The sequence below is a fragment of the Coregonus clupeaformis genome, chromosome 37, assembly GCF_020615455.1.
Source record: "Coregonus clupeaformis isolate EN_2021a chromosome 37, ASM2061545v1, whole genome shotgun sequence".
In the NCBI taxonomy this organism is placed as follows: Eukaryota; Metazoa; Chordata; class Actinopteri; order Salmoniformes; family Salmonidae; genus Coregonus; species Coregonus clupeaformis.
Window position 1 is genome coordinate 9,576,137 of NC_059228.1, and position 17,044 is coordinate 9,593,180.

Sequence of the window (17,044 nt, forward strand, 5' to 3'; positions counted from 1 at the left end):
TGGAGTTGGTCCCCCCTTTGCTGCTATAACACCCTCCACTTTTCTGGGGAAGGATTTCCACTCACTAGATGTTGGAACACTGCTGCAGGCACCTGCTTCCATTCAGCCACGAGCATTACTGAAGTCGAGCACTGATGTTGGGCGATTTGGCCTGGCTCGCAGTTGGCGTTCCAATTCATCCCAAAGGTGTTAGATGGGGTTGAGGTCTGGGCTCTGTGTAGGCCAGTCAAGTTCTTCCACACCGATCTCGACAAACCATTTCTGTATTCACCTCGCTTTGGGCACGGGGGCATTGTCCTGCTGAAACACGAAAGGGCCTTCCCCAAACTGTTGACACAATGTTGGAAGCACAGAATCATCTAGAATGATCCTGTAGCATTAAGATGTCCCTTCACGAACCATGAAAAACAGCCCCAGACCATTATTCCTCCTCCACCAAACTTTACAGTTGGTACTATGCATTCGGACAGGTAGCATTCTCCTGGCACCCGCCAAACCCAGATTCACCCATCGGACTGCCAGATGGTGAAGCGTGATTCATCACTCCAGAAAACCTGTTTCCACTGCTCCAGAATCCAATGGCAGCGAGCTTTACACCACTCCAGCAGACGCTTGGCATTGCACATGGTGATCTTAGGCTTGTGTGCAGCTGCTAGGCCATGGAAACCCATTTCATGAAGCTCCCGACAAACAGTTATTGTGCTGACATTGCTTCCAGAGGCAGTTTGGAAGTCGGTAGTGAGTGTTGCAACCGAGGACACACGATTTGTATGCGCTGTGCGCTTCAGCGGTCCCGTTCTGTGAGCTTGTGTGACCTACCACATCGCGGCTGAGCCGTTGTTGCTCCTAGACGTTCCCACTTCACAATAACAGCACTTGCAGTTGACCGGGGCAGCTCTAGCAGGGCAGAAATTTGACGAAATAACTTGCTAGAAAGGTGGCATTCTATGACGGTGCCACGTTGAAAGTCACTGAGCTCTTCAGTAAGGCCATTCTACTACCAATGTTTGTCTATGGAGATTGCATGGCGGTGTGCTCAATTGTATACACCTGTCAGCAACGGGTGTGGCTGAAATAGCTAAATACACTAATTTGAAGGGTGTCCACATACACTACATGGCCAAAAGTATGTCCTGCCTCTGCCTTCCCTCCCTGCCCCCTACTTTCAACTAAGGTCGATCCTGCAGTCTCTCCATCTCCAAACTCAGGTCCTGTAGCCAATAGTGAGCAGCCACCTATTTCTCCCACCCCTTCACACGCACACTCAAAGAGTTGAATTTACAGTATTCTTACAGCATTTCTGAGTGACTATATAAAGCTTTAATTGATGCATAGTGTTTGACACTTTTGTCCACTTTCTCCAGTGGAAACATTTGATGGGGATAGAACTGGGGTGGGTTGAGATAATGTACAAAGACACACCGGACTCAAAAATGCAAGAATACAGTGTACACAACCACGACTGAAAGGATCAATCTCTGGCGTCCCAAAACTTTAAAAAGGTAATCTCCAAAGCCATGGATAGTCAACCGTGGGACATTTGAACTCCCGCTGCCTGTCAGCGCTGTAACTCCAGTTAGTGTTAGGACAATGAGCTTACAGCAGGCCACCAAGGTAAAGATAAAGTGCTTGTCTTAAAATGACACATTAAATAATTAAAGTGAGTAGAAATTAACTCATGGATTGCAGTGACCGATACATACCACACTTCTAAAGTATTCAAACCAAAATGAAATGGAAGAGAGACAAACGTTTGAAAAATGTATAAATAACGTTACATCGACATATCCAACTAGCAATGCTGAAGAAGGCTACAAGGATGAAACACTGTATGATAGAAAAAACTACAGTACTATCTCTGGATGGAACAGTTTCACATTTTCATATTTGGAAAGTAAAGCCCTTAGAGTAAGACTTTTCACCAGAAATGTTGCGGATATACATTTCCTGGTCTATTTGAAAATAGTTGCTGGGCTTCCAATGAGGATGGCACTGGGACTGAAAAGACCTGACAAGGCCCTCTGACTGGTTGTCGTTGAACCGCTTCACGACTAATCGAACGAGAGGAACAAAAGCAGCAGTATGGAGACTTAAATCGTTATGGATAATAAATGGTTACAGATAATAAATACATTCTTATTTGTAGTGTGTTGCTATTCAGTTCTATTGAAATATGGTTACATCTAAAAAATAAAGAAATTGAGGAATTGTTCTGTCTTGTCCATGAGATGCCTCAAAATTGGCCTTTCTTGCTCCCTTATCCAGTCAACAACACTCCACCTGAGCGGCCATTTTCCTCCAGCCATGTGGAGGAAAAACGCTGTATAAATAGTGATTGTGGAAACTGCACACGCTCCCTCTCTCTCCTGGGGATAGTTGACTCAAGAGTCTGAGAGTTCCGCAACCTCTGAGAGAAGACCATTCTTCAGTCTTCAGACTCTACAGAGAGAGAGAGCGAGAGACAGAGAGCAAGCAAGCGAGAAAGAGATGGGGGAGAGAGAGAGAGGGGCGAGAGAGGGAGAAAGAAAGAACAAACAGAGTAATGAGATTGAGCAAATAATGGCAGTATGGTTTCCCATGGAGGGACATTCTAACTGCAGGCCTAGACTTTGCACTGGGAGAGTTATGCATGTAGAATAGATGGATTCTTACTTCACCATTCAAGATAGAACATTTCTAAGTGAACCCAAGACAAGGTCTTAACTTTCAAAAGTCACGCTTGAAATCTCTGGACAGCTGACATGGCAAAAACTATTTCCATCATGAGTGAGAGTGGCATGCTCAAAAGCTTCTGGTGTGCATTATGAACAGAGCTCAGTACACGTACCTTCACATGGCTACTGAGGCTTCACCACAGCAAACAGTGGTACTGGGAGCTGTCTGGCAGTCTCATATCACCCTGAGACAATATTTAACCTAGGTGTGTGTGAAGGGCCTGGTGCTTGGCTACATGGGGTCTGATTCCACACAATCAACAAACGGATACCAGGGGAACAAGGACTTGTGCTTTTGATGTATATGATCAGCCCTAATAATGTTCTATGACAACTAGGGGTAGGCAGGCTGAGACCAAAGTCCCTGGGTTCAGTCAACCAAAATCATGAAACTTAAAAGGATACGTTTTGTATTTTACAACTAACTAATGTTACATGGTTCCCTACCCTGAAAGCAGTCTATGAGCCATGATAAACTAATTTATGGTTCAGATTTCTTTACACAGTCATTAAACTTCAGCTAACTTTAGCCACCGCTAGCTAAAAATCAACCGGAGTGATGGGTGCAAATGTGCACCTTTCTAATATTTCATGGCCAAATCAACTGAAATCAACTAATTTACTTGGTGTGACGTTACTGAAATGGTGATTTGGTTAAACTCCCATTGATTTATAGCTAGCTGTGGCTAAAATAACCTGTTTTTAGTGGCTGTTTAAAGTAATATAATATGCCATTTAGCAGACACTTTTCCCAAAACGACTTACAGTCATGCGTGCATAAAGTTTTTACATATGGGTGGTCGCGGGATTCAAACCCCCCATCCTGACATTGCAAGCATCATGCTCTACCAACTGAGCTACAGAGTTCCAAATAAATCAGAGGTGCAGATAACAGTCCTGGCTCATAGACTATAGTAAGGGTAAGGAACCATCTAACAGCCCTGCTTCCCAGCTTAGTTCATCGTTAGAACCTTTGTAGGAGCGTCGTTAAATCTCTGAGCCGTTTCCCCAAAACCATTGTAACTAAAGTTGCACTTAAAAACGCTCATTATTTATAGGGCTGGGAATTGCCAGGGAAGTCACAATACGATCACGATACTTAGGTGTTGACGCGATATGTATTGCGATTGTCATTATTCTACAGTTAGTATTGTGGAGTAACTACAATGTTGTTGATTCATCCTCAGTTTTCTCTTATCACAGCCATTAAACTCTAAATGTTTAAAAGTCACCATTGGTGAAATCCCTGAGCGGTTTCCTTCCTCTCCGGCAACTGAGTTAGGAAGGACGCATGTATCTTTGTAGTGACTGGGTGTATTGATACACCATCCAAAGTGTAATTAATAACTTCACCATGCTCAAAGGGATATTCAATGTCTGCATTTTTTTTACCCATCTACCAATAGGTGCCCTTCTTTGCGAGGCATTGGAAAACCTCCCTGGTCTTTGTGGTTGAATCTGTGTTTGACACAGTGTGAGTCCATGTAACTTATTATGTGACTTGTTTAGCACATTTTTACTCCTGAACTTATTTAGGCTTGCCATTACAAAGGTGTTGAATACCTATTTATTCAAGACAAATCTATGAACTAGTGCATTATTATAGGGTAGGCTAAGCATTAGAATAAGCAGACTCAATATTTGCAGCCAGGTGATAATATCTCTATAAGAGTTGACCCGTCTTCAGTAGTTGACCCGTCTTGGAATAATTCTAATCTGGTGAGCGTTCTCTCTACGTGGTGTTTCGGGAAATGCATGTGACATCTTACGGCCGTTATAAGAACAATGCATCGTTAAAATACTTGTAAGCTTAAGTTCCATCACTATCGGGAAACCGGGCCCTGCTTAGTTAGTTGTAAAAATGCCAAACATTCTTTAAGCAAATACTGTATGTCACCTTGTCGTACAACCCCAAAAACTTCAATTAAGAATATTTCACTATACAACATTTCCATGCCTGTATGTTCGAGGTAAGCAAAAACGTATTTTAGACATTCAAAGTATTTTGCCTGAAGAACGCTCAGCATGTATCCTTAATCCAAGGTACCGGAATAGTGTATTAAGTGAACAAACTCTCAAATGGCCTGAGTGTTGTGGACTCACCTACGTTTCGCAGTGAGAGGTGAGTAGCGAGGTTATCTCGGGGCTCATGTGGCCCACAGCCTTGGCAGCTTCCACGATGGCTCGCCGGTACATCCCTTTCTTCTTGCGGTTGAAACGCGACCTGAAGAACTCCCGGAAGGGGGAGAGTTTGGCAACGGAGAGCTGGGAGGTAGTGGGCGAGCCGAACCAGGCCACCTTGGCCTCTGGCCACTGGGCCTCACAGTTAGACTCCTCTTTGCGGCTGCCGCTGATGCTGAGCACCCTCGCCGGCCACCAGGGGAACCCATGGATCTTCCCCCACACCACGTCTCCCACGGCCACCGCATGGCCCTCCTCCGTCACGCACTTGGTCATGCTGCGTGTGTGCAGGCGCACGGTGAGTGGCGGCACAGTCTTGCTGTTGTCTCGTGAGATCGAGGAGGACATGGAGGAGATGTGCTCGCCGGGCGCTAGGTCGCACAGCTCTGGGGACGTGCCATCTGAGCTGAAGGATTTTGATTCGTCTAGACTGTCTGTGCTGCACACGGACAGGCTGGAGGAGTCCGCCTTCCTCTTGCGGAGGTTGATGAGCAGCGCAAGGTCACTTTGGCCTCGGTCTGCCTCCTCTCCAGAACTCCCTGACCACAGCTCCATGGGGGTCTTCTCCCCAGAGTCCTCTGATTGGGGCAGGGGACCAGGGACCGGCACCCTGAGGCTCTTTCTGCTCTGCCCCTCTACCAGCTCCGCATTGTACACAGACAGACTGTCCTCTCCGTCCCCCAGGGTCCTCACTCGGATCTTGGGGGAGGGGAGGTCCAGGCTGGCCGTTGGGGGCCTGGGGAGCTTGAGTTTGGGAATGGACACGGTCAGGCCCGTCCTGGTGGCATCCAGGATGTGGCGCTGCTCCTGGGTCTGGGTTAAGGTGGTGGGCTCGGGCACCTTGCCCTGCTGGCCTCTTAGGCCATTTTGCATCAGCTGCTTGGGGCAGAAGGGCTTGACAGAGCCGTGGACCCGAGCTGGGATCTTCATGACCTCGCCCTTGCCCTGCGGAGTGCTGTAGGATATCTTGATGACCGGGCTGTGGGGAATGATGTCCACTGCAGGGAACTTTGGTTCCTCATCCCTCTTGTCCTTCCGGAGCCGCTTGCTGTCATAGCCGGTGGGGCCGTTCTCCCGCCTCTTATTGTTATCCTTGGTGGCATCTGCATCCTCTTTCCTGGCCAACTTCACAGACCCGTCTTTGGAGTCTTCATCGCTCTGTGGCGCGTTCTCTTTCCTGGAAGCCTTGGTTGTGGGCATCCCGTCCTTACTGTCCTCGTCACTGTTCAGTGTGTTCTTACACTTCTCGCACAACACCTGCCGTGGGCGGAGCCTGATGGTGCTCATGGTCATCTGCCCGGGCTCTCGGGTCCGCCTCTTCTTCCTCTTAATGGTTCGCGGAGGTGGCTGAGGTACCCATTGACCATAGCTGTGGCGCACCCAAATGGGCTGAGGGAAGGGAGCTCCTTCAAAATATGGAGGGTATGGAGCCTGCCCGGCGGGCACTGGTGTGGGCAGAGGGGCAGGGAGATGGGCAGCTAGTGGGTCATTTTCAGGGAGCGTGTTTTCATCCTTTGGTCTATGATGTGAAGCCTGGCTGGGAGGTTTAGTAACAGGCTCCTCTCTCAGGACTTCAGGGATTTCACAACCAGGTTTCAATGCAGGGCATTCCACTGGCTTTGTTGTGACATCTGGTAGGCAGAAAAGCCCAGTCCTATAAAAAAAACAGTGAAAGAAAATACTTTAGTATGCTTTGTAGCTTCTGGGTTATTGCATCCAATCATGATAAATTGTTTGCGCTCAACTTTATCATTGTGGATAAAGCAGGAATTTAAACTCTTTGGTTCAAGTTCCTGTTCAGGTCAAGAACATTAACTCGACAAAATCGAAGTGCAACAAATGCACTCCTTTGACCCTGTCGGCGCACTTATGAAAGCTCTTATGGTTGCAACACTTCAGGTTGTGTAAAAGACAGCACATTAATCCCCTGTGTTGGGTATTCTACTGGAGTGGGGGTTGGGAGACAGCAAGCAAGCAGGTCGTTGTCTAGCTAGCCTATACCCTACCCCTACAGCCTTGCGCTACAAACTGAAAGAGCTGGAGTGTGTGTTCTCTCTGTAAATTCATGTTTATTTTCATGCCTGTGACGTGACGTGTCCAAGCCGGGCTTCTCTAAGGAGCCATATAGAAAGGTAGCTGTGAGCAGCCAACGCAGCAGCAGCAACAACATGGCTGTGCTCTGCTGTCAGAGACTGCAGACAAAGAGACTACAGGATACCCAGTAGCCCCCCTCCACTCCATCTGACTGAACAAAAACAACCACATGAATCACTCGGGACCCAGAGAGAGCCAGGAGATTCACTTGTTTTCACATCAGTGTCTGCTGGGTGCTTGTGTGTTATGAGATTATTAATTAAAGCACATTTAGGAAGCCCGAAAGGCATTTCCCCATGAGCGGCTATTGGCACATTTAAATAAAGAGGCCTGGCGAAGCCCGTTTCCGGTGCTTTGGAGGAGACCTTTACTAAAGGCCCTTCGTGAGCAACAAAATCTCAGCCGTCACTATGATGGACACAGGCAGTACAGAAATTCCTGGCCAAGGCTGTGTGCAAGGACATAGTGGTTAACTGGCCATGACTCAAACACTGTTCCCATTTAACATATAATGCTGTACATACACTACAACCAAATAAAGAGATCCTGCACAAATGATACATGACATGGAAACTGGAGACACACAATGAAGGGAAATGCATTTCTATAAACCTAAAGGAAGAACTCACATTTTGACATTCACAAGGAAAAATAGGCCTGTATGCCAAACCACTGTTCTTTGTTTAAGCCTAGATCTTTTCCACTGGGGAAGGTCAATCTCAGGGCATTTGGAGTGATCTATCACGTGAACGTGTAGGCCTACATGTCTCAGTGAAGGCCTACCGATATGAAAAGCTGGTAAGATTCTGAATCTATAAATAAATAAACCCAGTGGCATTTTTAAAAAGGTGCACTCACTGCACTGTATTAGCGCATACTAGTGCAACACAAGACCAGTACAGGTGACACACTGCGAGCCAGATAACATGCCCCATATGAATACCAATCATTCAAATAACATGTTATACTTTACATCTATTGTTAACACCCTAAATGGGATTTCTTGCCAACATTATATAGTTCACCCTTTGTCAAGTACAAAGTAGACCTATAGCCTAGTTTTTCTGGTGTCTGTAATTTCCTTGGTAACTCAACAATTAGTGCCATCTTTAACAGCATAACACAGCTGTATAATCTCTTATTTAGAGTTTCAGGTCAATCATTTATAAATAGGCCTACACTAATTGTATCATTAGCTAAGGGTAAAATTGGATGACTGAGTTTAACATAGGCCTACATTACTAAAAGCACAAGGACAGGAGTAGGCTAAATTATGATGTGATGCCCATCACTTTGCATAGTTAGTATTAAAACATGTAACGTTCATGTAATCATTACTAGATAGGTAGCTAGATGAATTATAAGAAAGCATGTACACAAGTCTAATATGAGAACGGGTGTTTCAGTAAGGCCTGCCATAGCTGGGATCCACTGTTGGCAGTCTAAATCTAGCCATCATTGAACTAGCTTGATAACGTTAGCTAAGCTAACAATGAGGTAACGTTAGGTACCCACGTAGGCATAACTTTTGTTAAAATGCCCATCACATGTTACTTTCACAGGGTGGTGGCTTTATCCAAACGTCATATTAATGATACACTTGTTTTTATGCTATTAATATGTTCGCTGTAAAAGTGCTAACGTTAACTAGCAAGCTAGCTACAACCCCTTGGAGTCTTTTGTATGATGGTCCATGTAGCTAGCTAGTTAGCATGCTAGATTAGCCAGCAAACATTAGCACGCTAACTAGCTAATTACTTTGTGATTAATGTAGAACATTCGAAGAAATAAGACTCACTTTTTGTTGCAATCGAGTAATATCCCCATGTAGCTCCTTTCTTGATAGGTAAGCGTCACCACTAGCGTATCGTTAACTATTTGATCAACAGTGACAGGAATCCGAGAGCCGGCCCGCAGCTCCTCGGCCACAGCCTCCATATTTTCCGGCGTGAGGTGTCCGGCTTGGCGGTACTCGATCCCGGCCGCGGGAGCCACGATCGCCTCTGCTAAAGATGCTACTCCCTTCTACTTTCGTGCACGGGAGGCTACACCAGTGCACGAAATGACGCCATCACCCCCTCCAAGTCTTTTTTTTTCTTCTTTTTCCCCCCACCCCCATCAAGTCAATTACAACAGTTCTGCTACTGGTGGCATAACACAAAGACAGATGAGAAAAATATTTTGAGGTTGCCCCTGTCTTGCTTGCAATTATAACATTCGGCTTTCAGTTTATTGTTGGCTCATGTAGCCTCAATTTCAAAACTGTATTTCATTATTATTAGTTATTATCTAGCTAATAATAGCCTTCTGCTCTGCTGATTTGCAGACAATACATCCACCCATCTAGGAATGATAAATGCATGATTTCTTCGTATTTCTTTGTATCTTCTCTTTTAACATGATATTCTGTTCAAGGCCATTTTCATCGTGCCATTCCCAATTAAATATAGGCTTCCCTCAAACTTCCCTGGCTTACATGAATCACCCCCATCTTTACTGTCTGTATCCAAGCCAACAGTATCTATAAGTAATTTAGGCAGTGCTTGACTTGGGCAGGAGCTCTGCTTGAGCTCCTGTTCCTGTTCCTCTTATAGAATATTAGCTCAAAAGTATTGTGGAGCTCCTGCACCTAAATATAAACAGTACCGTCACCCAAAATGAGTACCGGAACCTATTGCTGTCAAAGTCAAGCACTGAATTTAGGCTATAGGCATACATACAGTCAAATAAGTATACATGATCAATCACTGTATAGCTACTGTACAGTTGCAAGGACCTGAAATACAGTGAACTATTAGGCTGCTAAATAGCACTGATTGACTTGATGAATGAGGGTTTGTTTATCTTGGAACACAAGCGCTTTACACTTTACTAATGATGTGCGTGTGTGTGTGAGAGAGAGACAGAGGAGCAGGGTATAGCACCATACTGTGGGCAAATTAAGAACACTTCACGGTGGTCAAGTAACAGGCTGAAATGTTTATTGATGAAAGGGTATTGGATACCATTGTGATTGAGTAAACTGTTTGTAGAGTGCTATAATTCCATACTACCCTGTCCTGTACTACTTTGCATACAATGTCAATTAATTTAATACGGCAACAATTCAAAATGGCAGTAGGCCTACACACCCAAAAATACTTTCACTTGTCATAGCATCTTGGTGAGTTCTCCCCAGTAAATGCGATGAATCGATACTCGATGTCTCTCTCCTGTTTTCTCTTAGCAAGTTCTGACTGCAACCTCTTGGCCTGAAACAGAAGCAATGGAAGAAAACGACAATGAAAGAAACACCCAGATTTTCATTCAATTCCTGGGGCTTCTGTCATTGAGCACTGAAAATGACTTGACTGGTTGCTTGATATACAGTAGAAGAGTAACATACTTCCTCCATGTCCTGCCTTGCAGCTTCTGTCTCCTCTTGGGCAGTGCCACTGGGCCTCCTGCGTCTCTCCTGGACCATCTGAACATGGCTGCTGATCCGCTGCTCTAACTCCCGGTCGCGGGCTTCCCTGGGGTCACACAGGTCAAGGGTAAAATGAACCACCATTCCACAAACTAATGATTCTCTTAGTTACATACCGTTGTGGGTGCTGGATGTTGGTGGTGGCGGAGGAGTAGCTGGCAAGCTACAGACTACAGAGACCAGTAGCTCTGAGTCCAGACCTGTCTGACCCTGTCCCTGATCAAGACTCCTGAGGCTTTCACCTGGCTGTGACCGACCAATGCTCCCTCCCTCCACACATACATTTATCACACGATTTCACATGATTGATTGATTTCATTATTTTGTTATTTATTTAGATGGACTGCAATTCAGCTCTTAGCTGCCAATGTTGTACACCTTGACAATAAACTAAACCTTATACTGGGGTGTACTCTTTAGAATCAATAGTTTACATGTACAGTATTTATTAAAAAGACAGGTACTGGTCTATCGTTGTCAGTCCTGGTCTACAGAAAAAAGTAATTCATTAAAACAATCAGCTGAACAAAAGTATTTGACAGAGGGGACAAAATATAAGCTTTGAATAAAAGAGATGGCTGTACAAGTACCCTCTTTCCACTAAATGTTTCTGAACATCTTTGATTGATCTGCCATTGCTTCCGTTGGTGGCTACTGTTAGTAGCTCAGTGGCAACAGTGTATCCATTGATAGACACATCATAGCTACATCATACCTGGCTTCCTCGTGTTCCTTCTGGGACAGGAACGATCTCTGTCTCTGGATCCTCTTTGGTGGGGGTTTATGGGTCTTGACCTCACCACTTTCAGCAACACTACACAGAGCCTCTGTGGCATATGGAGCTTTTATAGGTACCTGTAACAAAACAATATATTAATTTCTATAGAAAGCTGGTCTTTTATTCATATAACCGAAACTGTGAACTTATAGTAAGTTAAGGATGGATGAAAGGTCTATCAGTGACACAGATTGACTACTACTATCCTGGCGCATTGCTGAAGAGGTTAGCTATTATATATACAGCTATGGGTTGCTCTGAGTGCCAGGTTAGCAGTATACCCTGGTTCTGGTACCTTGTGGTTTGTGGTGGGAGTGGGACCTAATGTTCATCATGATGTTACGCTTGCTTATGTCAAATCATCAAATCAAATGAAATTGTATTTGTCACATGCTTCATAAACAACAGGTGTAGACTACAGTGAAATGCTTACTTAAGGGCCCTTCCCAACAATGCAGAGATATATATATATATATATATATTTGTAATAATATAAAAATAATAACACGAGGAATAAATACACAATGCGTAACAATAACTTCACTATATACATGGGGTACCAGTATCGAGTCGATATGCAGGGGTACGATGTAATTGAAGTAGATATGTACATATAGGTATGGATAAAGTGACTAGGCAAAAGGATATATAATTAACAGTGCCATATGTGATGAGTCAAAAGAGTTAGTGCAAAAAGGGTCAATGCAGATAGTTAAATAGTTAACCAATAGCTACCCGGACTAACTATTTAGCAGTCTTATGGCTAGGGGGTAGAAGCTGTTCAGGGTCCTGTTGGTTCCAGACTTGATACACCGGTACCGCTTGCCGTGCTGTAGCAGAGAGAACAGTCTATGACTTGGGTGGCTGGAGTCTTTGACAATTATTAGGGCCTTCCTCTGACACCGCCTGGTATAGAGGTCCTGGATGGCAGGAAGCTGGGCCCCAGTGATGTACTGGGCTGTATGCACTACCCTCTGTAGCGCCTTACGCTCGGATGCCAAGCAGTTGCCATACCAGGTGGTGATGCAGCCAGTCAAGATGCTCTCAATGGTACAGCTGTATAACTTTTTGAGGATCTGAGTGCCCATGCCAAATCTTTTCAGCCTCCTGAGGGGGAAGAGGCATTGTTGTGCCCTCTTCACGACTGTGTTGGTGTGTGTGGACCATGATAATTCCTTAGTGATGTGGACACAGAGGAACTTGAAGCTCTCGACCTGCTCCACTACAGACCCGTCGATGTGGATGGGGGCATGCTCAGCCCTCTGTTTCCTGTAGTCCACGATCAGTTCCTTTGTCTTGCTGATGTTGAGGGAGAGGTTGTTGTCCTGGCACCACACTGCCAGGTCTCTGACCTCCTCCCTGTAGACCGTCTCATCGTTGTCGGTGATCAGGCCTACCACCGTCGTGTCGTCTGCAAACTTAATAATGGTGATGGAGTTGTGTGCGGCCACGCAGTCTAGTCTGCTGCTGTGTCGGTGTGTATCTGACTGTGTGTGTGCTAGCGTTCTGTGGAAGGGGTGTGTTTACCAGCTGTGGTGCAGCCTCGCTGGAGACATCTGACTGCAGGATGACTGACTCGGCACACTGGAGGCACAGTGATCCATCATTAGCTAGGCCTGTCGCTGCCTCTGACCTGGACAGCCTCAGCTGAGTGTCTGCACAGCCTGACACTATCTTTTTCAACGTCTGCTCATCCAGAATGGAAACAAGGACTCCAGTCAGTCTCTCTCTTTCTACTCTACTCTAACTTCTCTCAGATAGTTTCCTTATAACAAGAACATAACTGAAAGCATTTTACTAATTCTAATTTTCTCCCTTTCCAATGACTGTGAAAACCTTTACTCAGGATGGTGTTATGCTGCCCTCCTCTGGTCATTGGAAAGGGAGAAAATCAGAATCAGAAAAATGCTTTCGGTTCTGTAAGTGAACAAAATAGTATATTCCAAAACTAGAATGGGAGTGAAAGCAGACATACAGAACAGACATACCTCTTCTCTTCTATGTCTCTCACGCCTTTCCTGCTTGTGCTCTAAGATTTTCCTCTCCTGCATGACCCTAGCATGAGTACGCCATTCCTTAAGGAGCTCTTGGTCTCTAAGGGAAAAGAAGGGCAGGGCCATATAAAGCACTGTGAGGAATCAAGTACCCCATAAACACTGATCTAAGTTCGCTTTTATTTTGTTTAGGTTAGGATTGGGGTCGGATAAGCTCATCTTAGATCTTGCTGGATTTCTTTACCTACCCCTTATTGGCATTGTCATTGGCTTTTGCAGACACATAATATTGATCCCTCCCTTTCTGGGACTTCATCAAATGCCAATTTGACACAATACACCCCTGCTTTCTGAAACTGCAAGTAGAGAGACAATTCTCTCTCACCCCTGGTATAACATAGTTGGCAACTAAATACTGTATGTAATTAATGTGATTCAAAAGGCCACAAACGCAGTAGGGGATCAGCAGTATAGCCTACTGATGCGAGATAATTCTGTTGGGTTCTATAAAATCCAACAGTAATAACTTACTTACTTCCTCCTTTGTTCAAGAATGGCTTGTTTTTCTTTAAGCTCTTTCATTGCAGCCAGTCTTCTCTCCTCTGACCTCTTGCAGTACTGCATGTCAAAGGGAGGGAGCTCGGGAAATATATTTCCCCTGGTAATCTCTTTCTTTCTGACAAATAAATTGAAATAAAATGTTTTATTTTTATTGCTCTCAGAAGGACCGTGTCCCTGCAGAGCCTGGGAGATTTTATCGCTAGGCCTCCTCCTCAGAGACTGTCATAAAAATATCCTTAGACTGTCCATGCAGTATTTTCCATCTCAATAGCCTATTAGTCTACAGTGGCTCCCTCTCCTTGTCACCTTTCCTTCACTGCAATTCACTGCATTTAATTCCTCAGAGAAGGCATCCACCATATTGCTTACACCTATCATTGCTAGCCTCGTAAACCATACTGCCCACTGTGCTGAGAATAGTGGTCAGTCTGGTTAAAGAGTTAGGCAGTTCAAATAAGGAGAGGACACTGTAGACTACTGAGTTTCCCCTAGATCTGCAGTTACCAGACGCCTGTCATTACTCCCATAACTTTACCAGAGGACAAACCTTTTTAAATTTACCTTTTAATGATGGGCAGGGGGTATGTATTGTGGCCTCTATCGCCCTCTGCTGCTCTAGGGAGACGTGAAATAGGGAGGGCAAAGCCAAACTCAGCTCTGTCCATTTGTATCATCTTCTGCCTCAGCTCTCTGAACCTCTGCAGCTCGTCTTCATCCACCACCTCTTCACAAAGGTCCAAACTGGACTTCACAAGCTCTGTCAACTGTAGCTTCTCCACTGGGGGCATGTCTGCCACCAAAACATCAACAACAACTTTCCATGAAAATGATTATGGTAGCAAAATAATCACATTTCTGTCACTTCCTATATAAACAATTGTCCTCTTTTGGATCCTTTGCATCTATGCTGAAATAAATGTTTTAGTGAATACTAGATGTCAAGTTGAAGCTGTAATGAGCCCATAGTAAGCATGTCCTCTCATTCATGAACTAACATGATGAAATCTGGTATGACATGATCTGAATGCTGGCATATTGCCCTGGCAGTGACAACATAATATCCATCAAGATTCAATTACTTTTCCAGAGAAACAGTGAGCCTTGATCCTCTTTTTTAATAGTATAAATATATATATATATAAAGATACAACAGGGCACCTTTGTTCTAGATGTAGGCTTTCTGCTGAGGGGTGACTTGGCTAGTCATGCTGATTACCCATAGGCACTACTAGACAGTGGTTGATGACAAAGCGCCTCTGGTTATCGGTCATTTTAATCTGGCTAAAAATATTACTGGGTAGAGCTACACAAAAAGTCTGCCTGCTGCATGCGCCGTCTCCAAGGGAACAGAAGTCACACCACTGAAGTGGAACAAGGGCAAGGAGCTATTTTGGTGGCCAGCCTTTCTTTCTTATACAAAAGAACAGATGGCGGTGGACAGAAGGGCGGACACCACACAAGCACCTTGCCGTCACATTGTTCAACTTCATTAGGTGACACTACAGTTATCGATATCATTCACCTGGAAGAGAGTTCCGCACACTAACCGGTCGTTCGGCCATGGCACTCCGTAGGTACTGGAGGATGCATTGGAGGCCCTGCTGCACAACCTCTTGAGGCGGAAACGTGATGGGGCAATGCCTCAAACTCAGGGCCTTGAGAGTAATCACGTTACCTGAGAAGTACAAACACATATGTCAGAAATCCTAATGCAGTTCACAGCTGGAGATGGGTCACTGAAGAATAAGATGGGAATAAACAACATGTCACACCCACTCTTCAAGTAAAGGAAATGAAGTCCAAGCATCCTGAGAGGGACATGCAGCCTATCCCAAAATACTGTAAAAGTCACTGAAGACTTGATAAAATGCAATGATGTTCTTGTGTAAAGGATAATAGAAACAAGGTGACAGAGTTCAACCCACCCAATTCCAGTGGAAGCTCTGTGATAGGATTGCCTTCTAGCAGCACCGTTTTCAGACATCTGCATCAACCAATTAATAAATGAATCCATTAAAATCCACAGCACATCTACAGATATTTTGGTTGATAAGCCAATACAAACTAGCCTACAATACCTGTGTAGACCAATTTCCGCAGGAAGGGATGTGATTTGGTTATTTCTGAGATCTAACCACACCAAGTTTGACAAACTGGTGAACAGCGTATCCGGAAGCATGGATATTTCATTACCTTCAAGATACAAATTCTTAAAACAACAGGAAGATACAGTTAGAGAGGATACAGTCAGCTCTGAATAACAAAGCATATTCTTGAAAATGAGAGCATCAGAATCATCTGCTTGACCTACCTTTAAAGTAGTATTCTTCAAAATGCAATCCACAACATATTTTAAGTTTCTTCTGCTTAAATATAGGGTGTCAGATGTGACATATTCAGTGATCTGCATAGGTCCAACACACTCTGGTAGAATGTGCGGGGTATGTGTTTTACCAGCATTATCACCACAATCAAGGCTTAAATGAAGGTCAGTAATTTCATTTTCTACGGAAGACATTGCTGCTGTGCTATCTCATTTGGTTGGTTAGTCATCAAAGTGTCATCTTGAAATCAGATTGTCAATGCCCATGATGGCTAGAGCAAGAAACAAGAAAAATATGTCGGTCATGAAACTAATCTTCCTGTTAAATACAGTGATAGTCCAATTAATGTCCTGGCCCTTTGGGAGCAATGAATCATTGAATGTGTAAAAACTCTCGACCAGATATTGATGTAACGTTAACCAGCATAGACACCCATTGTTGGATACACATATCAACTAAAAGTTAACTCATGATACTGAAATGTGAACAACTGTTAGCTATAGCTATGTTAGCTACTTTGTACACATGGAATATTTCAGACATGCAACATATAAAACGTAGGCTAACGTTAGTTAGCTTATGCATATAGCTAACGTTACCATAACTGTTAGCTCGCTAACGTTCATCCTAAACCAAGCAATCACTGAAATGTATAAGAACGCATGAATTACAGAATTATCAACAAGCTGAAGTAAATTAATTTAACTTTTGTAGGTGCATTAGCTTGGAAGTTTATTTACCTAGCTAGCTAGTAGTTAACCGGCTAGTCGTGTGATCAACTATTACCATGGTAACCATGGTGGCAGGACAACATTAACTACCGTGCGTATCAATATTCAAACAGTGCGTACAATTATGCTTTCGCCAAAAGTGCTACTTTGTTGCAAAGCAAAATCATTTTCTGCTCTTTTTTTAATTTTTTTTTTACAGAA

At 44.3% G+C, this 17,044-nt stretch overlaps 2 protein-coding genes across 8 annotated transcripts; both read right to left on the bottom strand.

Annotated features, from left to right (window-relative positions):
- Positions 1-1,055: 1,055 nt before the first annotated feature.
- On the bottom strand, positions 1,056-9,156 carry LOC121553230 (PWWP domain-containing protein 2B-like). Of its 2 annotated transcripts, none has more exons than XM_041866259.2 (3): positions 8,788-9,156; positions 4,822-6,549; positions 1,056-2,439 (listed from the first exon to the last, which is right to left on the bottom strand). In XM_041866259.2, exons 1-3 carry the CDS (start codon positions 8,925-8,927, stop codon positions 2,433-2,435), a joined length of 1,875 nt encoding a protein of 624 aa, XP_041722193.1. In that variant the 5' UTR covers positions 8,928-9,156; the 3' UTR covers positions 1,056-2,432. The 2 variants fall into 2 exon arrangements, with proteins under 2 accessions (XP_041722193.1, XP_041722194.1); XM_041866260.2 differs by having other exon boundaries at positions 4,818-6,549.
- A 792-nt stretch (positions 9,157-9,948) lies between these two features.
- LOC121553228 (leucine-rich repeat-containing protein 27) lies at positions 9,949-16,902 on the bottom strand. Of its 6 annotated transcripts, none has more exons than XM_041866253.2 (13): positions 16,853-16,902; positions 16,100-16,383; positions 15,867-15,997; positions 15,714-15,772; positions 15,311-15,463; positions 14,350-14,578; positions 13,763-13,903; positions 13,476-13,583; positions 13,222-13,327; positions 12,761-12,817; positions 11,171-11,310; positions 10,375-10,501; positions 9,949-10,240 (listed from the first exon to the last, which is right to left on the bottom strand). In XM_041866253.2, exons 2-13 carry the CDS (start codon positions 16,304-16,306, stop codon positions 10,133-10,135), a joined length of 1,566 nt encoding a protein of 521 aa, XP_041722187.1. In that variant the 5' UTR covers positions 16,307-16,383; positions 16,853-16,902; the 3' UTR covers positions 9,949-10,132. The 6 variants fall into 6 exon arrangements, with proteins under 6 accessions (XP_041722187.1, XP_041722184.1, XP_041722186.1 ...); XM_041866250.2 differs by having other exon boundaries at positions 12,761-12,919; XM_041866252.2 differs by lacking the exon at positions 16,853-16,902 and adding an exon at positions 16,712-16,817 and having other exon boundaries at positions 12,761-12,919.
- Between the last annotated feature and the right edge of the window lie 142 nt (positions 16,903-17,044).